Here is a 27,946-nt window from a genome sequence, read left to right as displayed (position 1 = left end):
CGGTTAATACTAATATATAACAGGAAAGAAAGAGAGGCTCCCCACTCGAGATACTTCTGCAGTCACTCTCTGGGGTGATTTTGAAAGCAGGACAGGATTTTTGAGATATTATGCATATTAATTTAAATGTTTATTCTAGCTCATAGATATTGCTACAGAAAATAGCTTATTAACAGACTAAAAAATTATGCTTTTAATAAGTCTTGTTACGCGAATGTAATGATAAATTGATGCCTATACCTAAACTGATGCCTTATTACACTCATTGAAAGAGAAAAAAATTAAATGCTATACGGCCTAACATGGAACTAAATTATTTATATTAAAGTTTAAAATGAATGTTCCCAAGAATGTAATTTTAGTTTGAATTAATTTCAAAGATACCTATTTTAAGTGGAACTTGTTCATTATTTTAATACATTAGAGATTAACAGGTACGTACCACTAGCCAAACAGTGCAATATTTGCATGTGAAAACACTGATAAAATTTATTGATATTAATTAATGACATAAACATATAGTACCACCTTAGCCATAATATACCGTTGTTTAAAATTGACTTCATCAGAATTGCGGGAGGGATATATTATTTACTTTGTAACTTCTTAATACTATAAATATGTGAAAGTTTCAGTCATTAAGTTTGCAAGTGCAGAAGTTGAGACGAAATTTAAAAACAAATATTTATTATTGATAGATATATATATTTTACAAAAAAGTAATTATATCAAAGTACTAGAAAGGGATGGAATGCATAAATAGTTTGTAATTAATAAAAATGAATAATAGACAGCAAAACTGTTCTCATAGAAATATATAGCACAGATAATAAGAAATCAATATTATGTATAAGAGATTTCACATTACATGCATATAAAAAATTAACCTACTGTCTTTTAAGTATAAAATAATTTAAAGCTGAACTTACTGATACAGCTTTAAATTCACAAGCATTTCTTTTATCACCTTTGCCTTTCAACGTTTCTAAACGCTTAACAATTCCTTCATGTATACCTTTTGATATTAGAATAAATTTTTAAAAATACAAAAGTTTTAAAACACTTCATAGAATCAATTATTCAAATGATGTCTATATTTACTTCTCTGTGACATGTTTAATAATATACATCTCAAATAACATGCTTACCAAAACTATTGAGTTAGAAAAGATAAATTTATGCAGATAAATTTAATTGATAAGTAAACATGTTCTTCAATGTTTTAAATTTCATTTTCTTAAACAAAACAATATTATCTCGATCATTATTCTCTCAACTATAAATTCTTTACATAAAAGCTAACACATACATAAACTATACTCACATATCAACAAACTACCAATAACCAGTTTCCAATAATTATTTCACCAACAATTATTCACCATTATTTCTTCAAATAGTAAATCGGAGCAGACACACGGAAACCAGGTGGCGTTTCGTAATCATTATTTTTTAAATTAGTTTCAAGTACAATTTCACAATAAAGGTAAATTTCGTCAAAAATATTAGTTTAAATTGCAGTAGTAAAAATAAATTAACACTATACTACAATACCATGCAATTTTAAACATTTTTTACACATATAGGCACAGTTTAAATATGTATATTGCACTCACTAGTTTCATCATTTGATTTAAAAATAAATTTATTAAAAAGCTGAAAATAGTTCTATATCTTTTAAGATACGTAAATATAATAATACAACTCATGTATAAAAATGAAATTTAATAACCTATATAAACACAATAAAAAAATTGATTGTTGCCTAATATTTTGAATAACCTTTCAATTAACTCATATTTGTTATTCAATCAACTCATTATAATATTTAATGTGCTTTATGACAGATAATTATAGTGTTCTCATGAAATTAAAAAAGGTTATAATAAACAAAACATTTATAAAAATGCATAACCAAATAAGCAATTTCAAACAATCAAATCTAGACTTGTGACAAAGGGCCATAGATTATTTTCCTAGCTAAAAATTCACTAGTTTATGATAAAAAAATAAAAAAAAGGTTGAACACATAACTTAAAATATATACATAATACAACAATATATACATAATAAAAATATGTTTCGAATAAAAATAGATAATTTTTGCCAACAAAATATCAAAATATGTTTTAAAACTTTTTATAGTTTTGACACAACAAATAAAATGCAATAATAGAAAGCTTAATTTTGAATTTTCAAGCAGCAATAATACATTATTTAATCAAAACATATTGTAACAATATATACAAAGGAAAAAAAATATACAAAAATGCAATTCAAATGCAATAAACATGTGTGACAAAAGCATCAAATATGGAAAAAGTATTCTCCACATTCCTGTTTGACTTAATATTTTAAACAACCAAGTGAAGTAGGAAATAGAAAATTTTGGCATCCAACTTTTTAGAGAGCCTAACTCACGCTTACCCTTTACAATATTATTCATCGTATCCTCTGAAAGAATGATTACTGCTAATTTCAATTTATATATTTCTATTTTTTCAAATTACAAATAAAATTTAAGTTCTTGAACTTAAAGTAAAATTGCCTTTTATAACATTATTATTTTGGAGATTTTGTTATCATTGCCATTACATTCATTGGAGTATTATTTTTTTGTTGAATAATCATAAATATTTGTCCAAATAATTTTCATGAAATCAAAAACCTTTTTTCTTCCAACTTTAAACTAGTTAGAGTCAGAGTCAACTTGACTTAAGATTCCTACGAAAAATTTTTAAATTTTGTTTTTAAGACACTGACTAATAATCAAGTCAAAAGGTAGAAATGCATAGAAATTTAATTTAAAAAACTTTCACTGCATTGAATGCAATATAGGTAGCAGTTTATCTAGGGAAAAAAAATCTGGTAAGTTTAAAGTAACCAGTCAAAGAATTAAAAAAAAGAAAGAAAAAAGAATTGTAATTAATTGTAAAGAATTTCAATTAGCTCAAAGTCGCCATGCCTGGAGGCAGCTAATTGAGAAAGCCTTGGCCTGCACTAGGCTGTAGTGCTGACGAAGAAGAAATTAAAACCAAATTTTAATAAGCAATTTTTTTTTATGTCTATAAAGACAATGATTAACATTTCAGGTTCCATTTTTTTTCTGAGAAAAATGAATAATGGTTTTAATTTAAATAAAGTACCAATAAGTAAGTTCTGCTGCACAAAGTTTCCTGATGCAGCTCCTAAATTTGTCTGAATTGAAATATTCAAGCCATAATCAATTTCTACCCAAAAATATTCCTACATATCTAATAAAAATGTTAGAATGTTCAACTCTCAATTCACATTTCCATTCAACTCTGAGAAAAAAAAAAGATAGAGGTACTTTGTCAAAAATTATGGAAGAATCCTAAGCATTTACAAGTTGATTGCACGAAAAAGTTTTTAATAAAGAAACAATGACATTAGTCGATAAGACATAAATCAGGGTTCCCACTCTATGATGAGATTGAAATTCAAGGACTTTCCAAGGACCTCAACAAAATTTTCCAAGGACCTTAATCTAAGACCAATTTTAAAAATTATTCTCTTCTATCTTACTAGAAGCAACAATGCTTGCTGTGGCAATAATTAATTTCAAATATAATACCTAAATGCTTTGCCTATATAGAGAGAAGAGAGTATATGTATTATGGACTAAAATTTATATTTTTTTAAAAACAACCCTACTGGTTTTACATATTAATTCACAAAATCATTTTCAGCACAATCTATAACTAATGGTAATGAGGTGTTAATGGTGAAATCCTTTAATTCTGTGTATTTCCATGTGAAGGCTGCATGAAAGACAGAGCTAAATCTTAGGTATTCCATAACCCCCTCCTCTTCTCTATTAAACATCGTTTCTGAAATTATTCATCCATAATTTACACAACCTTCTCTAAATGTTATGCAGCAACAATTCTTTCTAAAAATAAAAATTAGAAGGAACATATCCCATTTTCACCATGTTTAAAAGCATTATTCGTTACGAGTAATCCACAATTGCCAATGAATATGACCTGGTGGAAATATTTCTCTTTTAATTCACACTGAAGCTTCTAATAGAATTTCCAATTGACATAGGGTCCATCCATGGATAATTGAAGTATTTTAGAGAGTTTTTAACCATCATCCATGCATTTGTAAAAAGAGGACAAAATATTTTCTGCAGTTCCATGACCCATAAATTTGGAGGTAAGATACTTAGTGCAAACTTTATTATCAATTCCTTACCATAATGTCCATCTGCTTAGATTGTAGAGACTGATTTAACGTCTCATCAAAGAGTACAGTGTAGCAATCAACATTCTTCAGCTCATTTATAAGAATCCCTTTGAAGTATAGTGCCAATCCAAAGGAGCCCAAATAGGCTCACCTTGTGGTACTACAAAAAAATTGTCTCGCTATACAGCTATCAGTAAACATTTTGGAGAACAATTTACTAATCCCTTCACAGGAGTTACATGAATAATTACTAGTGATACACTTCAAACTCCAGAGAATTTCAGCATCAAGCACATTCCTTTTGACCAGATAAGAAGACAATGTTACCTCGGCCACTAAGTTTCTGTTTCACATGGGGCACACGATGTTGAAGGAGTATTTACACCAGATGAATTAGATGTTGATGTCTTTGGAAAAAGAGAACTCAGGGCATGAGACTGCTTTTTTGTTTTACATTTCTTTTATGTGTGATTTCAGAGCAGATTCTTCCATTTTCGCGATATCGATCTCCTTCATGTATAATCGGCACTTGGCTCTGAACTTCTTTTCGGACATCGATAAAATCCATTCTTTATAAGCTTGATTATCCATCCATTGGGGATTAAAATAGCACTTTCCAGGCATGACTAGTCTAAACTACATAACACAAATACGAAGTCGTGCCTTTGCGAATACGCTTTACAATAAAGTTTTGAAATGACGCAAACGTAAGGACAAGTGCGGATGGTAAAACGGCAAATTTATTGAAAACTACAAGGTACATATTGTTACGAAATTCGAGAGTATTCCAGTTTTGATAAGAAAAAAGAAAATCTAAGCATATGCTACAGAAAATGAAGTGGAGTCTCGCCCCAAACGCATTGATTGTCTGCTGTGCTCCGCGCGCTTGGCAGACACCAAGACGCTAGGCCCGGTTAGAAACGGTGGCATTAAAAACCACGTGAGAGAGCTCGGGAACAAAACAGAAAGAACGAGAAAGATCCGCAGGTGTTTTATAAAAAGGGCCGTCGGCAGTATTGGACAAATTCAAGGACCTATCAAGTTTTTCAAGGACCTAAGACGTTTTTCAAGCACTTTCAAGGACCTAAATTTAGCCAAAAAAAATTCAAGGACTTTCAAGGACTCTCAAGGACCGTGGGAACCCTGTAAATGCAAGTGAACTTGTTTATGAAAATTAGGAGCAATTATGCATAAAAAAATGACATAAACACAGTATTTTTAACCCTATTTTAAATAGTTGCATTGAAAAATTTGCTTAAAAGTAAACTAATACTTTCATGTCAAACATTTTTAGAGAAGTTAATTTCAGAGATTTAAAAAACAATGAAATTATAAATTGCGAAATATGAAATTCATTGGTAACTTATTTTCAACAAATGTGAATGAAAAAGAATAAAATGATTATAATTATGGCACAATAAAATAACTGACTTAACACATGTTTTCATTACTAAATATTTTTTTATGATTGTTTTATTGCTACTATTGCAAATTTAAAGCAATAAAAAATTCTAAGCATTTTGTTCGGTAAAATTTATGCAGCATTAAAACAATTTGTTATTAATTTGCTTCTGTAGTTTTATGAAATGGAATATATAAAATTGAAATAATATTTTAAAACAAAATGGTAAGTATGATAAAAAAATAATTATAAATTAAATCTTTTAAAAAATTTCTTCATTAGCTAATTTTTGTTTTGTGTACAAAAATCAAAACATAAGAACAATTAATGCAACTTTTTTTTAAAAGAAAATTTAAATTAACATTTTTGTATTTTTTAAACTTTACAATTTAAAACTTTTGGTCTTCAACAATATAAAAACTGGAGAAAAAAATGAAGTAAATCATTTATAATTCGAAGCATAAAACTAGAGAAAAAAAAGCAAAACATTTGGTTGTGTCTAAAATAAACAAAGGCGGAATTAAGTAAAACAATTCCAACCTAAAACCAATGCAACAAAAATAAAAAGAATATTTTTATTTTTGTTGATTGAGTTCTTCTGACGGGTCTTGGAAAGTAGGTTCTGGGATACTCGGTGCACTATCAAATAAACTGGCAGAAAGATTTTGAGTCAAATTAAGGTTTATATCAATATCTAAGTCGAGACTGTCAAATTTCTCTATGATGGCATCATCCACTGCAGCCTCCTGGTTGGATGATTCTGAGACAGGCATCATTTGGTGCATCACAGGAGATGACATAGGTTCTAATGGGGGTGTGGCTGATGAATGGCTGTGAGCACTGGGTGAAGTGGCGAAATTGGGTGAATGTGCAGGAATGAGATGTGGTGAGGTTGATGGAACTCCAACAGGAACTGACGATAATACTGATACTGCCGAAAAGTCAGATACAAATGGTGCTGATGCTCTGGCAAAAAGGTCATCTCCACAAGATACCCCACTCACTAAAAAAAGTGCTTAGTCTTAATAAAATAAATTAAAAATATATTTAAAATTATTTTAATTTGGTAAAATTTTCTTGGTTGATAACACATTTATTAATATATTATACATTTTTATTTAAATGAAATTGTTTCACTTATTTAAAAACTATACTTTATAACTGAAATAAATTTTTTTTAGTTTGAATGTAGTAAGAAAGTACACCTTCTGCCCCAAATTAATTGCTACATTTAGGTCAAAAAATTTTGCCCCAAATTAGTTGCTACATTTCAAGTAGGTGGAGACATAAATAATAATTTATTAGATCAACACTAGTAAAATTATATTACTAATGAATTTATGATTCATTAACTAGAAGATAGTCTTATGCAATCACTGGCGAAAGATACCAGACAGCGTGGAACATGGATTATGAGCGTGCAAAGACTGGATTCTTGTAACTATTTTGGTACTGATTTAAGGAATGAAGAGAGGAATGCTCGGTAAATAAATGTAGTTAATTGATAGCATATCACCCTCAAATTTCTGAAAAATGCTCAAACAAAATCATGAAATCATCAGTATCAATAATCAATTCATAAGTATTCAAATGTAGCAATGAATTTTGGATAGAGGTAGTAATGAGACAGAGGGAAACTTTTTAATGAGTTTGACAGCACAGGTCTAGCTTCAGTTGAGCAGAATGTTAAGCACAATAAATTTGTGCCAAAATCAACATGTAAGGAACATAAATATTACTGAGTAAAACCATTAGAAATTTTTATGCTAGTTAGCTTGCCAAACATAAAAGGAAAAATTAATTTTTTTTTTTTATTTATTATCTAAGACAAATTTATGTGTAATAAGTATCAATTTTCTAAGTCTCATTATGAATGAATATTCATGAAAATGTTTCTTACCCATAACAGTTTCTGGTTTAACTCTTTGTCTAGTTGCTAATTGCCTAGAGACCCGTGGAATACCAATAGGCATTTGTTGCTCTGGAATAATTATAGTTTATGTCTATTAAAAATGAAAAAATGTAACCATGAAAATCACTAACCATTTAAGTTTTATTTTACCTGGGAAATTAGATCCACGACCATGAACATTTCCTTGAAAATAACATTCAAGATCAATGCGGTCTTCTACTTTAAGCTTCTTTCTTGCAAGACCTTCAGGATCTTAAAAATAAAATTATTCAGTGATAAGTATTTTAAAATTTTAAAAGAATGCTTGCAAAGATAAACCATGATATTTGCATTTTGAGCAAAGTTAAATGTTAACCATTAAGCTTTATTATCCATAATTTTTTAAACACACACACATTGCTAGAGTGATATAACTAGAACTGATTAGGCATACGATTATACAACTATGTATGTATGTATGAATAACAAAATGTAAATAAAAAAAGTCTGCCTTTGGAAGATGGCTATCAAAGAGAGCCTCTGAATTTGGTTACGTCGTTGAAATATTTTTTTTTAAATTATAAATATAGAAATTCATTTGGATTAGGTAATACATTTTTAATATGCTTTGATTATTTTCGTGCAAATATATATTAACTTTCAAAATTGAAAAGTTTGTTATTCAAAGTAATTTGCTATTTGCACAGATTTTTCCTGTCAAGCATGCACGTTATTTCCATTAAAAGACTGGTTTTCTCTGCAGCAAAGCAAACAGCTTGTATCCCAAACTGAGTTCACAGGGTTAAGGGTTTAAAAAAAAAAAAGTACATTTGAAGATATTTAAAGTTAAACATTGATATAACGGCTATAAAATGCAAAACTTGTTTGCAGTTTTTTTTTGTGTATGTATGTGAAAATTAATGTATATGTATAAAGGTTTTCAATTTTTTCACAGCTACACAAATTTTTCAAAAGTTGGGCTTTTTCTTATGTAAAAAGCAAGTTTTACAAATTTCAATTTACTTCTTTTCTTAAATAATAATAAAAAAAATGTTAATGTAAAGAGAAAAAAAAAAATACCTCTTTCCATTGGCAAATATTGGAATGGTCTTGGATCTCCTCTTTTGTTTTCACTAGGTTTTCGAAGTTCGATATAAACAGGCACTGGTTGTTGAATATTTTCATTCTGATAACGGGGTGTTCTAAATGAGATGGCCACTTGCTTATGAACATCACTAGGTTGGAATTCAGCTGGACTTTCCCACACTATCCTGGAATTTTGTTCTTCATAAAACCAAATTTGTATATCCTCTAAAAAACAACAAGTTTTATAATTTAAAATCACATGTTAGTTTAGAAAATACATAAATTCTTTCTCGCTTATAGTCAACCCTAAATTTTATGAATTTCTATATCTATTTACTTAAGCATGATCTTGCAGGAACCCTCATTCAAATTTTTAACTCCTTAACTTAATAATTTGCTTCTTCCACATCATACATGTATGCTTAAAAAATTATTTTAAAAATTCTGAAAAGGAGAAAAATAACAACTTTTAAGCCAACAATTTCATATATGTAAAGTTTTTTGCAATTATTATTTAGTAAATTCAAAGCGAAAGCACCATACAAAAAGGGATTATTTTTGTAACCAAAATGTTTGTAAGTGCAATAAAATAAGCATTAAAATGATGGAAAAAATTTATTTAAATTTTTTAATTGAATACGTTTTTGTGTTTTTATATTTTAAGAAACTATTTATAATTAAGCATTTTGCATGCATTACTAATAAAATAAGATTTTTACTTTTATTAGTTTAATATTGAAATTATGTAAGAAATAAAAATTTGTTCTGCTAATTAATCTCATTTTAAAAAAAATATACATTGGAGTAATTGCTAAATAATATATTAATGTCAGGTTAAAAAAGTAATAACATTCATTTGTACCATTTTCATTGGTGGTACAATAGAAATAAATATATAAAAGCGCCATGATATAAGAAATAAAAACAATGACTGCTCCCCTTTATAAGTTGACCACCTATCTAAGTTGACCACTGAAGCAGTGAATCACAAGTGGTCTACTTACACAGGTTTCACTGCAACATGAAACAAAAGACAATTGAAAAGAGTAATGCTACATTTGCATTGAAATATAAATTTTAATAAACAATTTCTACATAGAATGAGTTAACTATACAAGAAAAAGTGATTAATTTCAGTAGCAAAAAAAGAATTACCTTTAGCAACTCTATCACACAGAAGTATAACTTCTGTACCTCCAGTTACCGGGGCTGAATAATGACTCAGTTTCATTATGGTTAAATCAGACATGGCTTCTATAAAACAAATTTAAAATAAGTATTTAAAACAGAGTTCTTACAATAAAAATTTCAAAATGTGTAAATTATCATACTTTTGTCAAAGATTGGATCTGAAACAGCTGATGGAATTGGTATTGAATACCTGTTCTCAGAGTCTTTTAGAAAGACCTGGAAACATAATCTTAGAACATTCAGATCAATGCTATTGGGGTGATTGAATCCAGCTAAAAAAAAGTTCAAAATTTTATACACAATAGTAAACAACTTATTTTTAATTGTAGCAAGGAATTAAAAACAACAAGTTTTTTCAGTTCTGCCTATGGGTAATACATTATTTTTGGGATTATACATCAAACTAAATGACATACCGATGAATAAAAATGCCAAAAATTAAAAAGACAGAAATGCGATATATGGAATGGCAGCCTTCTGTAGAACTCCCAGTTTTTATAATAAAATGCCCATTATTTTAGCATAAAATCCAAAAATCATTATCCTATACTTTATCTAAGCATTGTGTATAACATCTAGGCATTTTATAGATTAACAAATGCTTTATAAGCAAAGTATAAGCTATGATTTAAAAGGCCTACATTCTTTAAAAACAAAAATGTAATAATCATGAAGAATAATGAAAGACTAACGTTAAAAAGTTTTATGATAAATGACATTGGCAATGTATAAAAATGCCAGTATTCTATAGATATTACATACGTTGTCAGCCTATTTTTTCTTCTTTTTTTGGTTTTTTAATAAACTGCCAAATTTGATAACATAAACAGTACTGAGATCATTCAACAATTAAATACACTTAATCTGTTGTATATTTTATTTTTATAAGAACATCATTTTTCTTACATAGAGTTTCACTAGAAAATTTAATGTTTGAAAATCACTTTCTGGTTTTGAAAGGTCATAATGTAACTTTCAGAAACTTAGACACAAACATTTACAGAGATTCTAACTAAATAAAAACAATTTTAAAAATACTGAGTTTCATTAGAATTCAGTTACTTGGTGAGAAATAAAACTTAAATTCATGCACTGTGAAATATATTCTTATTAACTAATAAAGATGAACAATAATTAACAAAAAAGGCAATCAAATTTTTTAGTTATTTAGAATAATAACTACATAACTATACATAACATATAAAAGAGAAGTACACATTTATACATATATATAAAATGGTCAAATAAAATATAACAAGATATAAAAGTTAAGTACTAAATTATAATATAAAATATAAAATCAAAGGGGTAAAATGAAGGAAATTGAGATCAATAGTAGTTTTAACGTCCTCTATGAAAAATGTGCTATATAAAATATTCATAAGTTAAAATATCAATAATAAATTACATTAAGAAAACAAAAATACAAAGAAATAAATCATTAATAACTCATAGAATTACAAATAGCTTACTTCCAAATGGATCAATGCTATGTTTTTCACGAATTTTGAGCGACTTTTCAATATCTCGCTTTTTTACACATTGTATCCCAAGGCTTGGAAAGCTGAAATAAATTATTTACAATATTAAGGATTTGAAATATATTAAATTTCTTTATTATGTTATCTAATATTAAATTAAATATTATATTATAATATAATATTAAATTAAAATAAAATTAAACATTATATTATAATAAAATATTAAATTAAATATTATATTATAATAAAATATTAAATTAAAATATTTGAATTCAAATATATAAATGTATTAAATTTTTTTTGTCTCAATCGTTTAGAAAAAACCCAGTGTCTGGGGGTATAACCGGGCACCCTGCCTCTGGGAATTATACCAGGGGACTGGTCCTCTAGGTTGGGGGTTGGGTATAGGGTTGACACCTCTATCCTGTAAAAATTTTGTTACGAAATTCTTAGAAGAAAAATCCAGGATGACTTCATGGAAACGATTTGGAAAACGAAGGCCGTGGTTGAGATGGGCTGACTCAGTGGAGTAGGATTTTTTCGCAATTAATGAAAAGAATTGGAGATCAAAGATAAATCAGAAGTCATCATGGAGAAATCTTCAGAGGAAGGCATTGGTTCACATTGGGCTGTCTGGCCAACTATGATGATGATGATGGTTTAGAAAAAACTTAATTTTAATTACTTAAAGAAACACTATTAGTATAATAGCTATATAGTTTCACAAAAAATGACTCTTCTCATAGATTAAATAATTAACAAAAGTTGTGAAGTAATAAAACCTTGTCAAAACAGAGCTCCTTACTGCCAGAAAAAAAAAATTTAACCAGGGAAGCATCAGAAAAAATTCTATAGCACAGTTAATTTTGTTATGACAAAGTAATTTTTTTAACCACTTTCAGTCAACAGAAAAACAAATAAATCTATTTTTGTTCCCATTAAAAGAAATCATACACTCAATGTATACTATAAACAGAAAGTACTAGGTACTCAACTGAACAGAAAATACTGTTGACTAGATTAAATTTTTTGCCTTTAATAAAATAAATCAAACTGAAGGTAAATTAAAATAAACTATATTTAAAGAAACATTCTGTCAATGACCAGTGTTGAACAAAAGATATTCTTTTCCTATTAGTTTAACTCTATTTGTGAGAAACATGAGTATTTCTCCTGACAACTGAATTGTAGAGATATGGGTAAAATGCTATTGTATTTGAAGTGATTAATAAAGAAAAATATTTTATACCTGCAAGTCATGTCAGGATTATTAACTAACTGAGTACAAACTCCTCTTTTACAGTTCTCTTTTCCAACTAAGTTATGAGGATGAGGTCGATATGGAGGTCCATCTTTAGACACACAGGATACAACTACAGCATATTGGCCTTGGTAGTTCATGACCTAAATATATAGTAACAAACAGAATTAGTTTTTGGGAGATGCTGTTTAGAAGATAGTTTTGGAAAATGTACAGAACTTTTAAAAACAGTCTGTTAGAAAAAAAATTGGGAAGAAACACTCTGCAAAGTTTTTATTTTCAATAAAATTATAATTTGTATACAGAAAAAATATAAATTTTGATGTTTTTTTTTCTCCCTTCTCTTATTCATTTATAAAATTAAAGACATACTTGAAATTCTGTCCTGACACTAAAAATATTGAAATTTATAAAATGAAATCGAAAACTTACAATCAATTCTTAAATTATGGCTGAAGCTAGAAAACTGTTAGTTTACTCATTACTTAGCTAATCCGCAGATTAACTAGAGCGATCCATTAGCATAGGAAGTTAAAAGTTTTCTCTACTTTACCTAGGTAATGAGCATAATTACACCTTCCTAAGTTCAAATACAATAAAGTTCAATATACAAAGTTCACTTTTTTCTCATTCCCCCCCCCCATTCTTCCACTAGTTTGGTTTTCGCAACATCTTGACAGTGTCGGATGCTTTTATTTCTTGTAACTCGTAGCATAGCTGATTCCGTTTCCTAACTTGTTCTCGTCTGTTAGTATAAGAATTCGAATCATACATTTTTTAAAAGGAGACAAATTTACTTTACAAACAAGCAACGAATTGGGAAGTAAAATGAAGAAATGATTCTTCGCAAACCTCTTTAGCTGCAATCCAAAATATAATAGTGTTGGCAAACAAAAGTATGATTCCATTATTGAAGATGCAAAGCAGATAAATGATTCTAAGAAGAGCGTATTATTTTGAGATTATTAAATAACTAAAATGAATGATCTCTTGATTGTACAAAGCTGTCAAAAACTCGTTTAGCTTATAACATGTTGATTTCAGCGTACACAAAAGTTGCTGTTGTTCTAGCAAACAACTTAATTTCATTTTAATGCATGTTTAGTTGGTAATGTATAAATTATCTACGTTATTTACAGCTTACTTAAGAATTTAGGAAATCAAACAGCTTTTGGTCCTTTAGATGATCATCCTAGTTAGTCTGCACTTTACTTTTAGAACAATGGATTTTTCAAAGATATTGCAAAATTTGGATAATTAATAGAAATATTGTACTTATAATAAGTTTGAAAATATTCTGGGGGAGAGAGGCTACAAGAAACCATTGCACTCAGGATTGAACCTTAGTCATTCACAACGAAAGCTTAAAGCCTTTAAGGGGTCATAGTACCCTTGCAACAATTTTTTAAAATGAAGGTATAATCATTCCTTTTGTGGGTGCTTTAAATGCTCATTTAACTTATAATCAATAATTTATCTTCTATCCCTAAGGCTTTTTATTTTAACATATTTTCAGAAAAATTTGTTTTTCTTAGTGCTTACAATATTCATCTTAACAACTTCGTGCATTCATTTGTTGAAATAACTATTAGAATATTTTTTATTGATTATTTTGCAAAAAAGTAGCAAAAAAAAAGGTTAAAAATTCCTGTCAGGTATATATAACATGCTGTAAAAATTTTAGTATCTCATAAAATGCTTATTCCATGCACAGTTTAAACTTCAAAACTTTATATTAAATAGAAAAAATTCCTTAGGGATTTAATTAAGATTAAAACCCGAAATTATCATCTATGAGAAAAAACACTTTAAAGTCTGTCTGCTGTGCAAGTTTCTATATTAGGGCAATGTAAAAGCACTCATAACTTTTTTAAAAATGTAGATAGAGATAAGATTTTTTTCCAGTGCATTTGAAATAATTTTAAGCTTAATTATGAGCAATAAATTTTTTTCCGATGTTCTGTTCATTTTTTGGGTACTGTGACCCCTTAACCAAGCCATTAAGGGTTTAAAGTACAAGTGGCTATTATGCAATTTGTACTTTAAACACACACACACAAAACTTTAGAAATTTTTTTAAAATTATATATAACTAGTTTTTAATGATAATAAAGTATTCCTTAAGCTACTTAAGGTAGAAAATTTACAACACAGTTTAAAAAGCTATTTTCAAACCCAATAAGAAATACCAGAAATTATTAACACTTCACCTTAATAGTAAGCTAAAACTAATATTTTGTAAATACATTAAGAAAATTCCAAGTGAATATTCTTAAATTCAAATAACAAACAAAATAATCTTAATTATCTTGAGTTACAAATACAAAAATAAAAAGTTAATCATCTAAAAAATATATAGGAAAAAAAATAACCTGAATGGTAGGAAATGTTCTTTTTTCAGAGGTATTATTAATGCCAACAATACTGCCAGCAGATCGCCCTTCGATTTCACATTCATATCTAAATCTAAGGCTCCGTGGTGCTGGTTGTTCTAAAATGCGAACATAGGGTTGGTTTGAGTAGCCCACAGCATGAGTGGGTGAGATAGATTGATCCATTAACAATTGTGTCTTAATGATCTTATCTGAAATACATATGTATATATGAAATAAGTACAAATACACAAGCATTATATAAATTATGGGGATATTTTTGTATCGTAATCTGTCATACAAACTATAATCGCCAAGGTGCCAAATGCTTAAACTTGTTAGGTTAAACTTGCAATTTTAGAAAAAAAAAAAAAGAACAAAAAACATGTAAAAATTGATTAAAAATGATTTGCCTGAGGGAGGCAAAAAGTTATAATTATCCCTCTTTAAAATTATCCAATCCTTCTGTGATGTCTTTTTAAAATATTGTTTGCAAACCAATGCCTAGAAGTTGCTAAGGCATGTCGATTATTCAGCCGCAAATCACAATACGGAAATCTTCCCAAAATTATCAAGAATTTAAAAAAAAAATTCAACAAAATACAATTTAATACGTAAAATATTGTAAATCTATAAGTGAAACACAAATTTAAAGAGGATTGGATTGGTTGTATAATAGAGTTTAATGGTAAAAAAGTTGGAAGCAATATATTGCCAAGTCAGGTCGATTATTCAGCCGCAGATCACAATACGGAAATCTTCCCAAAATTATCAGGAATTTGAAAAAAAAAAAAAAACATCAAGGAAATACAATTTAATACGTAAAATATTGTAAATCTATAAGTGAAACATAAATTTAAAGAGGATTGGATTGGTTTTATGATAGAGTTTAATGGCACAAAAATTGGAAGCAAGATATTGCCAAGGCAGGTCGATTATTCAGCCGCAGATCACAATACGGAAATCTGCCAAAAATTATCACGAATTTAAAAAAATGAAAATATCAATGAAATACAATTTAATACGAAAATATTGTAAATCTATAAGTGAAACATAAACTTAAAGAGGATTGGATTGGTTTTATAATAGAGTTTAATAACACAAATAATGGCACAAGTTTAATGGCACGAATTAAAAAAATCAACGAAATACAATTTAATACGTAAAATATTGTAAATCTATAAGTGAAACATAAATTTAAAGAGGATTGGATTGGTTTTGTAATAGAGTTTAATGGCACAAAAGTTGGAAGCAATAACTTTTTAACTAAAAAAATAGGCTACTTAAGAAAATAATATCGAATGGTGTTACAAACAAAGTTTGACACAAAAAAACATGAGTGCAAACCTTTATTTTAACTATCAAAGTTTAAATAAAATTAGAAACAATTTACATTTTGAACAAATGGATATAAAATCAAGACAAAAGAAGGGGAAATTAAAATGAAAGTTAATTGAGAAAATTAGCTAAATAGTGTATGTTAGTAAAGCAAGAAACTCACCAACATCATCTAAGGTTAGTGGGTCAATAAGAATTGAGTGCATCATTTTTTTTTTAAAACATAAAAGGGTTAATGAAAGAAGAGAGATTCAGGCAATATTTTCCATCTTCATCACTATAGTATTAAAAGATAAATTTATATTATTTATTTAATTTTAAAAACATAAATACATTTGAAACAGTGCAAATATTTAAAATAAAATAAAAACAACATGGAACTTCAGTGATCAGAAAAAAGGAATACAAGCACAATTAGGACAGTCTCGAAATTGCAGAATTTCTTAAAAGAAATCATAATTTTCTCAGTAAATCACATAGTTCGTGAAATTGTTTTTAAAGTTTCTATGGACAGAGCAAGTCTTTCTTCAATATTGGTAAACACTAACACGCATTTAGTGCTTTACAAGTACTTGAAGTATTTATATAAACATAATAACTAAATGGGCATAACTGAAATATGTTTATTAACAGCAGATTATTTTCCACACAGCTTAGTTTACATTACTTTTAGTCTCTAATTTTATTTACTTATTAGACTATTTTGAAATAGAATAATTTACTCTTTAATTATTTCTTTGGATAAAATCTTCATAATCAAAGGAATCAGACTTAAGAATCCCACTCTTAACGAATAAATTTATAAAAATATTTTTGACTTAGCGACTTATTTAAGAAAAAAAATCAAAATAGATTTAAATCAATAAATTAAAAAAAAAAAAAAAAAAAAAAACAAGTGATTAAAATCGCGATTTTAATCATGATTTAAATCATGCCAACCCTGGATGAAAGTAAACAGAAAATTTTGTTTAAGTTCAGAATAATAATTACTTAGAATGCTTGCTAATGTAACAAAAAAACTTCCCTAAGTATTACATTGTATTATTAAGTATAAAATGAGAAATAAATCAATTGATTTAAACCAATAACTTTAAAAAAAAAAATAATAATCAAAATTGATTTAAATCAAGAAATTAAAAAAAAAAAAATCCAGTGATTAAAATCGCGATTTAAATCATGCCAACCCTGGATGAAAGTAAACAGAAAATTTTGTTTAAGTTCAGAATGATAATTATTAATAACAATTAACATTTAAATTATTTCAACACTTTTAAAATTATTTAGAATGTTTGCTGATTTAATAAAAAAAAAAACTTGCCTTAAGTATTAGATTAGTTTCTAAAGCGCACTTACAAAACAGAAGAAAAATGACAGAGCTAACGAAATAAAAATATCCTACGCGGTAATAAAAGCATAACTAAATCTATAAAAAGATAATTCCTTTTTTGACCCATGTCCAGTAAAGAGGAAAGAAAAAAATCAGCTGCCCGTCAAGCAGTTTGGCGCCCAACAAATGAGTACTCCGCCTTTAATCAATGAAAAGGTAGCCGATGATTCAGTGAAATGACGGAATGACTGGCGCAAATGTGGCGCCCGTGTGTGAAAGAGAACCCTATCCCCTTTGAACGATCGGATTACTGAAAGAGTTATCTTTAGTCAAAAAATACCCAACCTACTTATTTCACATCAAACATATAATAAGCATTAAAATCAATACATTCAAAATTTAAGTTTTTCAACATTATAAACAATTGCAAATACGTATGATCACTCAATTCATCAAAAATAAACAAGCAAAAATACATTCTGAATTTGATAACACATTTTTAAAATTTATGTACTATTCACGAATTTGTAAGTTGCTTCACGATAAAAACTGAGATTAATCAAAGGAAACTTGAAAGTAGATATACAAAAGAATTTTTTTAAAGTTTATAATATGATAAAAAATATTCATCATTAACAATTTTTTCTTGTGCTATACTGAAGGGCTAATTAAGAATAAAATTATCAACGATTTAAAAATTTATTTTGAAATCTTTAAAAATTTGAGCCAAGGTTTTGAATTTTTGTACGAATTTGATACGCTACTTTTTGTAATTGTAGCTTTTATATTGATTCGAATATGCAAATATTTTACAACATATTCTACGTTTATGGTGTGTGTGTGTGGGGGGGGGGGTGTTAGAGGGGTTCAACGTATTTTTAAATGCAGGTAGATTGTGGGTATAGTTTTTGAATAAACAAACAATAAACCTTATCCTGCTTTCGGGTTTTAGCAAAATTTCCTAGCACAAATAATGCGTATTCTAATTTTGGAAAGACATTCAAGATTAAAATTGTTAGAACGTCGCGTCTTCGTACTTTTTTAATAGCTCAGATAGATTTTTTTTCTTAATCAGAAGAAAGGTTCTAATTTTGATTCGAAATATTTATTCTTATATCCGTTGCAGGAAAAGCATATTCATAAGGGCAACGTTGAGCAGAAAAATAAATCTTATTGAAGGTTAGTTTAGATAAGATTTGGTAAGAATTATAAATTCAAAAAAAAAAAAAATAAGGCACCTTCTTTTTTAATTAAAAAAAAATCCAAAACAAAATTACAAAACAATAGCTTTAAAACAAATATAATAACATATTTTATTTATTTAAATCTTTGAAATGAAATTTTTGTATTATTGCTTTAATGATAGGCTTTTGTACCACAACAGCTGGAAATATAGTCATATTGCACCAAACTCAAGGTCACCAACAATAAGTGACCCTATAAACTATGTCTGAAAACAAAAGGAAGAAAAACAAGACAATAAAAAGATTAAGTAGCAAAGTTGCCATATACATGATGGGATTTAAACCTAATTTAAGAAGATTCTCTTTGTAGAATAATCATTGACATGAATTGCCAGGGCAAAAGAATTCTATATTGAAATATTTTACTTTTTGCAAAAATATTGAGATTTACTAAATATTGGGATTATTACTAATATTTTAAAATATTAACTTTGGCCATTAACTTTATTCTGCTTAACTTTGGCTTTTGTTTAGTATATATATTTTATAAAAGGCCATGCAGCATCTTGATAGTAAAAAAAATCGAGAACAATACAGCATTCAGAAAATTGGCGAATCAAGCTTGAGCTTTGTGAATGATTATTCAAGAAAATCCTACTTTAACCCTTTATAATATTGATTTCAAATGTAAGAAGTTAATAACTAACTGGAGTAAATTTAATTTAGTACTGATTACTTTGAATAATTATAGCTATTAAATAGTTAGATTTTACATTTGATGCAGATACATATGACTTCACTTTGAAATTAATAAATTAGTAATTAAAGATAATAATTTTCAAAAATAATTATTAATGTTAAAAACATAATAAACTCACTAATTAAGTAATTTATATTATAAGCTGATGCGTAAATATTTTTAGACATCAGTTTATTAAAATATCATGTTAAAGAAATAGTAAACAGTTTAGTTTTGCAAAATTCCTCGTCATCGATGTAACACAATGTGTCATGTTCAAAACAGACTTTTACTTTATTGCATTATTTTTTTTATTTTGTAAAAATTAAAACCAATTTGAATAAGGGCAAAACGACACCAAAAATATTTAAACCTGCCACCTCTATGTAAAAAATTTATAACTTTCTAATACAACATAACATTTTGTTTAAATTTAAATTATTTTTTAATTACTTATCTAAATAAATTTAGAGGTCATATTTTTCTACCCATTTTTTCAGTGTTCAGAAAAAAAAAGAAGCTTTTTTTTCTCCCCAAAAAATAATCTTGGTTTCTGAAGTAGATTTTTGTGCAATTAAAAAAAATTAAACTAATAATTAATAGAAATATCACAGAGTTCTCCTTAGGAATAAAATAGGTAGGGTGCTTCCGCTCAGAAAAGGACACTTAAGAGTTTTAGGAGGGGTCTTGCTTAGTACCATAAAAATTTATCAAAATGTGTTATGTTATGAAATAACTGAATTCCTCAACAATTTTCAAATTACCCTCTCAAAAATTTCTTTCTTCTCATTATCAAAGTAAGAGAAAAATTTGTAGTTTACAAAAGTAATTAAAGGCACACTGAAGTAATTAAAGGCACAATTTTAACTGAAAATTATATGAAAATAAACATTTAAAAAGTGATTAAAAAAAAAAGGCATTTGTTTGAAAAATAATTTTAAAATTTTAAGACGCTAAAAAAATCTAGTAATATCCCCCCCCCCCAAAAAAAAGAGATACTTATAAAAATTCATCTAGTTAAGAATAATCTGAACAAAGTAAATATTTGTAATAGTAATCAGAAATAAACCTGTAAACACAGATAATTCTACCAGTGTGTAATTATCATTTAAACAATGATTTTTTTTTCCAAAATTAAATATGAATAAATGTTTTTAAGGGATAACAGCTAATTTTCACAAAAAAGGAGCATAGAGGGTGCATTTATAGGGATCAAAGGGCAGACAGGGCGGGCCACCCTTTTAAGAATGCTTAGGAAGAACACTGATATCACAATGCCTTCAGTGGACATGATGAGTAAATTCTTCACCTATCATCGCTGAGACCAATATTTAATTTTTCACAATAATGGTTCAGTAGTCTGATTAGTATGCACTTTCCTGGATTATGTTTCATTGGTTTGGAACCAACTTTAATATAACGTCTCCTGCAGTTTCAGAATGGGGGAAAAAAATCTGTGCATGGTTGAGGAACAAGGTGAGAAAACCATGTTAACCAGAAAAAGGGAGCTAAGGACTAAACCATGGTTGGGTGGTGTGCTGAGAAGACCAAATGATTGCTGCAACCATTTTTTTTCTTCTTATCTAAATGGTAGAAGTGTAGTGTAGACATGTGCTAGTATTGTTTTCGGATAATCACGAAAACTTAATGACAGATAGCCACCAATAGCCTATTAGTATTACATAAACAGTCAAACTAACTCTTCCTTCAATTTTTCTTTTGCTTGGAATTTATAGAAGCAGTTAATATTTAAATTGTACTTTTCTGATAAATTTAAACTTATCCTCAAGGAACCTGGAGTGGAAAATTTTCTGATGTGCTCTAGCCCCGGATAGGCTCTGGTGATTTTATTATATATTGTAAGCGCACTTTAGAGTTTCAGACTTTAATTTTAAATTTTTATTATGAAAAGGGATATTAAAAAAAAAAAATAATAATATCACAATCATCAATTCACAGAAAATACAAAAATTTAATTAAATTTACAATTCAGTTATGGTCAATTCCATGGAAAAGAGACATATGTCAAATTTGTTACCAATTTTAAAATTTTAGTAAAATAAATTTTTTGTACTAAAACTGAAGAGAAAAGTTTCGATTTCATGAAAAAATAAATAAAGAAAGAACATTATAGTACTAAAAGAATTAGATTTTTTATGAATATTTATGTCAAGTTAAGTTTCTACAATACCTATCATGTCTGCCATAATTGCATGTCATGTCTGTCACACTAATAAATATTTTTTTAAAAGGGCACTTCCTTGAAATTTTATGTCTTTGAATTTAGTCTTTATTGTAAAGCAATATCCAAACCTTTTCAGAATAATTAGACATATAGCTAAAAGACATTCTGTATTCATGTCTGTTCTCTGTTATGCCTGTCACAGCATATTTTTATTTTATTAATTAAATTGCTTTCCACATAAAGCAAATGTTTTTCATTATTTTTAATAAAAAGGAGTATGAGTTGCTACAAAAATTTTTTTGTGAAGATATCTTAATATTTAGTAGCTAAAAATAGGAAAAAAAAAGTTGCCTGAAATGTTTTGTTAAATTAAAATAACCATATATGTTCAATCTTCCTTACATGCTTAAATCCTTATAAATGTACTTAAATGCTGAGAATAATCTTTAGACAGCAACTTGGCTATAGGGCAATAGTATTACAGTGCGGAAAGCCTCTTGAATGTCGGCAAGATACAATAAAATTGCTGGAGCATTTGAAACTTTAGAGTTACAGCTCCTTCTCATATATTATACCCACAATTGTCTTATTACCAATGGCTAGAAAATACTCTACAGTAGACCTACGATCATTTGACACCCTCTGATTCATAGGTATGCAGGTAATTCGGGAATTTTTTCAATTTGATTTTTTATGTGTATAAACAAACTGTCAAAAAATAACTCAAAATAAGTGACTATAATGAAGCTAAAAGAAAAATTTGTGTAATTTTGTCATTAATAATGCTCATGTAAATATATCACCGATAATTCTTTTTCTATTTGCCATTTTCTAGCAGCCAGAATTTATATCCCTCATTAAAATAATGAATAGAAATCATCAGCAGTTATAATGATGAAACATGAGTAAGAAACTTTCGAATATCTGATAATTGAGATTATGTACTATTTGCTTAATTTTATCTTTGTGTTTCTTCTCATCAAAATTGATCAATTTAAAATTCTTCATATTGTTTTTTTTTTAATTTTTGAACAATTAAATGTTATTTAATAAACTTTTAATAGTAATATACCAGAAATTTAATGAAACTTGAGGCCTGTGATATATACTACATACCTGTGCTACACATATTTGGTAAGAATAAAAAGAAATTAATGAAAAAAGTGGTAAAAATAAACAAGTTAACAACTGTCAATTGTCCTAATTTTCTTAAAAATGTATTTTTAAAAAAAGATATCTAAGGATTCCATTAATATTATTCACCAGTATCAACATTATATGTAGGTATATCTAAAAAGAATTGTTATTATAAATACAATAATCTAATATTTTTTTTATAACACGTTTGGATTAAAATGCCTGACATTATTTTACCCAAATATGTAAAATATTTTGCATTTTCAAATTAACTTGTGAATTATAACTGCAGCTATGATAAAAATTGAAAAATAGCAGTCTTCTTGAAATTATAACTAAAATTTATTTTAATAGCATTATTTTAGGCCATAAACGTAACTGTAGTTTTTGTTAATGAGGATTGTATTACATTATATCAGATAATAACAAACAAACAGCTACCCATTTGATAAAACCTAAATAGGCTTTCACAAATTTGTTATAATCTAGCATTAATAACCAAAACTTAAATTTATAATATAAAATGATAATGAATGAATAAAAAGGTTACATTTTCTTATGCTCTTTTTTTTTGTAACTTTTAATTTTCTTATTTAGATCCTGAGCTTCCTAGTATATTTTTAATTTATATAATTAAAAATAATATTTAAACTATCCATTCTACTTTGTTATGTTGATTTACAATAGTTTAACAAATTAATGCTTATATTTACACTGTTTAACTACCATGACAATTAATATATAACTATTATTGGCTCATCATTTTAAATAAATATTGCTATGTAATTATCGTAATGTATGTGCTGTTTTTAGAAATGTCACAACAAAACCTCAAAAAATGCTAAAATTTTTAAAATTTAAAAAAATAAATAAATAAAAACCTTAACTCAATATTAAGTACAATAGGGTAGAATTTTAAAATATACATCATCAAATCTTTAAAAATGTTAGTATTATTTAACGATTACGTTAAACAAATTGAAATGTAGACAATAAGTCAAGTTTATGCAGCACACAAAACAGTTTTAAGTTTATTAACATTGAAGTAAAAGTTATATGAGTAAGAAATTTATTAACATAAAGAATTTACATAACAACATAATAGGAAACACAATAAAACTTACACACATTAATGTTCAACTTAAAAGTTGTCTAAAATTTTTTTAAGTTTTCTTTTTTTCCTGAGAATTTGATTTGAAAAACACTTTTTGATAAAACAGTTGTCTAATCAAATGGAAAGAAATTTTAAATATCTAGTAACAAATTCATAATCTATTTCATCCAAAAAGACCTGAATACAATACGAAGATAACTCTGAATATTTTATACAATATTACTAAATTAGAGCCAAGTACATACCTGCCAACTTTTACGCATTTGGCGTAAAATTTCATTTTCATATTTAAAGTGGTAGTACATATATGCTATTTTTTCTTTTATAAACTTAATTTTTAAATGATTTTGATCACCATTATTCTTAAAAAAACTAAGCACATATATTAATGTGTGTTTCAAGCATGGCTGACAGCATAAGTTTATTCAAATACAACGTATTTTTTTACTTAAAATTGAAATTTTAATTCCATTTTAATACCACTGGGAAAAATGATAATGGAAAGGATTAAAAGTTGGCAGGTATGCAAGTATATATTATGTTATTATAAATAAATAACATTACACATCAACAACTTTATCACCACTAAAATTCCGTTAAATGTAAACATTTAGAGCACTTGACAAGAACATAAAGAAAAACAAAGATCGTAAGAAAGAAAAGAAAAGTTCTCTGTGGATAACATCCTATTACAGGTACAAAGAATAAAGTATTCTTCGTTTTTTTATGCGTCTGAAAGATTTTTTTTAACCCTTATTATTGGAACAGAAGTTTTGAGATTTATGATCAGAAATTATGAAGTCATAAACAAAACTGATAGAAGAGAATCGTATTACCAAAGACAGTACACAACAAACACAGTGATTCATTATAACTTTAGAATTTTAATTTAACATAAAAAGAATGTTAATTATGTGAGGCTTTAACAAGTCCACAATTATTTAAAGAATCTAAATTGTTATAAAAAAAGAAGCGAGACAAAATTATAAACATCATAGTGAAACAAAGTTTTAACAATTGAAACAAACAAAATTTACTACTCACAGATAAATAATCGTCGATCGGCTTTGAATTTGAAGCACTACATTTCTAGGGCACGAAAGTTTTCAATGAATTTAGTTGTTACTATCAAAAACGGAGAATCTAGATGACTCATAATTACAAATTTAGCATTGCTTCCATGAATTTTCGTGCAACTTTCTTTTCTAACTGTCAGCGATGTTTACCATTGGTCATTCAAAAGTGTTACGTCATGAAATGTGTTTTCCCCCAAACAAGAGCGTTTAAGATTTAAATTTTTATTTAATTATTGATTTGAATTGGATCTGGTTGAATATTAAGTTTTACAGATTTTGTAATTTAATAAGAGTATAAAACTTGAGTGATAATGTGGTCAAAAAGTGATTACGTAAAACTCAATCAATACGAGCGGGAAAATTGAAGAAAATGCCTGTGGGTAGGGAAATTGTAATTTAGGTCGAAAGGGAAATCCTTATAAAAATGGTATTTCTTCTGTAAAGATACGAGTCAAGAGAATAAATTTTTGCTTGCGTAGGCAGAAGATGGATGTATAAATAATTATAATAATAAATTATAGCAATCTGAAGTTTCAACAATAATTAAAAGAAATTGAAATTTTGATCTCGAAATGAAAATTGGATTTTAAAATTAATTAAAATAAATAGAGAAGATAATTATTATGGTTTTTTGTTTTCAGTTTATGGTTTTTGTTTAATATAAATTTATTTTTCAGTTTCAAGGCGAGAGAAAAAAAAAGTTTGAAATGAATTCATAGACAATCTTTTACAATATTTTAAGTATTTGCAAGGTCAACGGAAATTATTATCATGATTTTTGAAGAGAACTTCGAATTTGAGTTAGTATTTTATTATAACTCTTTAAAATCTATTATTGATATATTAATGTGAAAAATTAAAAACGAGTTGGAATTTTTTTATTTTTTTTTTATTTTAGCCTGCAAACATAAATTTTTAACTTAAAAAAAAAGAAAAAATAATCAAATTAAAGGATAAATTTTGGAAAATTTTAAATTTACCGATATTTTTCATACATTTTTGACACAATAACCGTGGTAAAATAAAATTTTAAAAAAATTAAACACCTTAATAACTTTTGATTTAATGTAATTTGAATTGTTGGTAGAATAGTTTGAAGCATTGATATGCAAGATCTTATATATGCAAATTAATTTAAGCAGAAGATTTTTAAAATAGCAAAATCAGACGCAATAACGTACATTTTCTGATTTATGACCCTAAATATATCGTGGGTTAATGGGTAGCAGCAATCTGGAAAATATGGTTTCAATAGGGCTAGGCAGGAAAATGGTTTAAAATTTTGGGCCCCAAAATGTAAGTTTCTCTGTATGCGCATTTCTCCTAACCTCACGGAACTAATGAAATAAATCAAAACGTTTAAAAAAAAAAAGTTTTTATTTAGTGTATAAAATAAAAGACATGCTGTATCACCACGTGGAAAATTATTTTAGTACAGGGTAGTGTAATCACGATTATCCGAGTTAATGTGAACCACGACTAACTTAGATAACTGAAAAAACTAGGTTATAGCGAAGAGTATAAAAAAGGAAAGAAAAAGAGTAGGTATAAATGTAATATGTTTAACAAATATAAAATTTGTTCGAGTACACCGCATACAATTCATATTATAATTAAAAAACTTACTTAAAAACTCTTAAAGAGAATACTTTATGAGAATTAAAGAGTTTACTTAAATAAGTCCTTAATCGTTTTTTTGTTTTACATTACTTTTGTTTTACATTACTACAGCAATGTTTTGCCATTTTTTTTTTTTTTTTAGTTAACAGGAAGGCTCATGTAGCCTTTTCTTGTTGTTTTATATATTCAATAGCACTCTCGTTAGCTTTTAGTCCATCTGTATGAGAGATTTTTATATGCTGATTTTTCATTGTCACTGTTTTCATCATCTTCGCCAGATTAATTTTCATTATTGACGATATTAAGGATCATTTCATCGGTAATCTCGTATTGTTCGTCAGCTTGCTTCCCGGAGTGTTTGGAAGATAAAATTCAGAATTTTTTTCGGCGGTAATTTTGAAAATAAAAAATAAACTTAAAAAAAAAAAATCTTGAAATATTTAATAGCTCGGTTTAAGCGAAAACTCGGATAATCGGGACTCCACGATAATTATCTAATACTTTTTATTATTTAATTTTCTATTGGTCGAAAAATGTTGAATTGTAAGGTACTCAAATTTTTATATCAATTTAATTTCATATGAAAATATCTAAAATTTGAAAGAAATTTGTTGAATAGCTTTTGAGAAATAAAAACTTAAAAATACTACAAATTTTCCGACTGCAATCTGGAAAATATAAGAAAAATACTTTGAAAAGGAGAGCGGTCGAAAATTTTATGTTCTCAATATTAATCTTGTTTTTTGTGTAGCGTATTTCTCTGTATCTCTATTATTTAAGATACTTAAATAATTTTTAAGCATAATTATGAAACTTGTTTATCTAAAGATAATTCTATTTAAAAGATAAATTTTTTAAAGTATTGTTTTCATTATTTCGTTATTCATTTCAATAATGGTCAAAAAGTTCCTGCATCATTTTTATAAGTCAATTTTAAACAACAAAATACAAACTATGAACAGAATCGGATAAATAGTTCTAGAGGAATGAACATTTTTAAAATACTCCTTTTTTTTAATACTATTTAGTGTGAAAAAAGTGAAATCAGCTTTAAGGAGTTCAAAACTTCCAACTTATTTTTTGCCTACACTATTGGGATGACATTTTCCACAACCTTGTATTTTGCAGGATGAGGCTAACCCTATATTTTGAAGGTCAGGAATATAAAAATCAGGAATGAAAAAAGATACGTTTGTTTAGTTAGAGAAAACACGTTTTTGTGTCTAATTTCGTAATAGTTGTCAGAACACATTGATTATCACATTTAAATTTATCCTGTACGGAACCATTAATATTGCATCGAAGCATGCGAAAATCTGATTACTAGATC

At 27.3% G+C, this 27,946-nt stretch overlaps 1 protein-coding gene across 3 annotated transcripts; it reads right to left on the bottom strand.

Annotated features, from left to right (window-relative positions):
* Positions 1–3,098: 3,098 nt before the first annotated feature.
* On the bottom strand, positions 3,099–25,378 carry LOC107442783 (embryonic polarity protein dorsal). 3 transcript variants are annotated; one of them, XM_043046283.3, is made up of 11 exons: positions 24,965–25,140; positions 16,398–16,511; positions 14,897–15,108; positions 12,513–12,667; positions 11,255–11,346; positions 9,923–10,054; positions 9,747–9,845; positions 8,586–8,816; positions 7,677–7,778; positions 7,515–7,595; positions 3,099–6,617 (listed from the first exon to the last, which is right to left on the bottom strand). In XM_043046283.3, exons 2-11 carry the CDS (start codon positions 16,441–16,443, stop codon positions 6,190–6,192), a joined length of 1,578 nt encoding a protein of 525 aa, XP_042902217.1. In that variant the 5' UTR covers positions 16,444–16,511; positions 24,965–25,140; the 3' UTR covers positions 3,099–6,189. The 3 variants fall into 3 exon arrangements, with proteins under 3 accessions (XP_042902217.1, XP_042902218.1, XP_042902220.1); XM_043046284.3 differs by lacking the exon at positions 16,398–16,511 and having other exon boundaries at positions 24,965–25,378; XM_043046286.3 differs by lacking the exons at positions 16,398–16,511; positions 24,965–25,140 and adding an exon at positions 17,588–17,726.
* Between the last annotated feature and the right edge of the window lie 2,568 nt (positions 25,379–27,946).

Source organism: Parasteatoda tepidariorum, chromosome 10 (assembly GCF_982258835.1).
Source record: "Parasteatoda tepidariorum strain Cologne lab strain chromosome 10, Ptep-v5.0, whole genome shotgun sequence".
NCBI classification, from domain to species: Eukaryota; Metazoa; Arthropoda; class Arachnida; order Araneae; family Theridiidae; genus Parasteatoda; species Parasteatoda tepidariorum.
Note: the sequence above shows the minus strand (reverse complement) of the source record. Positions and strands in the feature narration are given on the sequence as shown.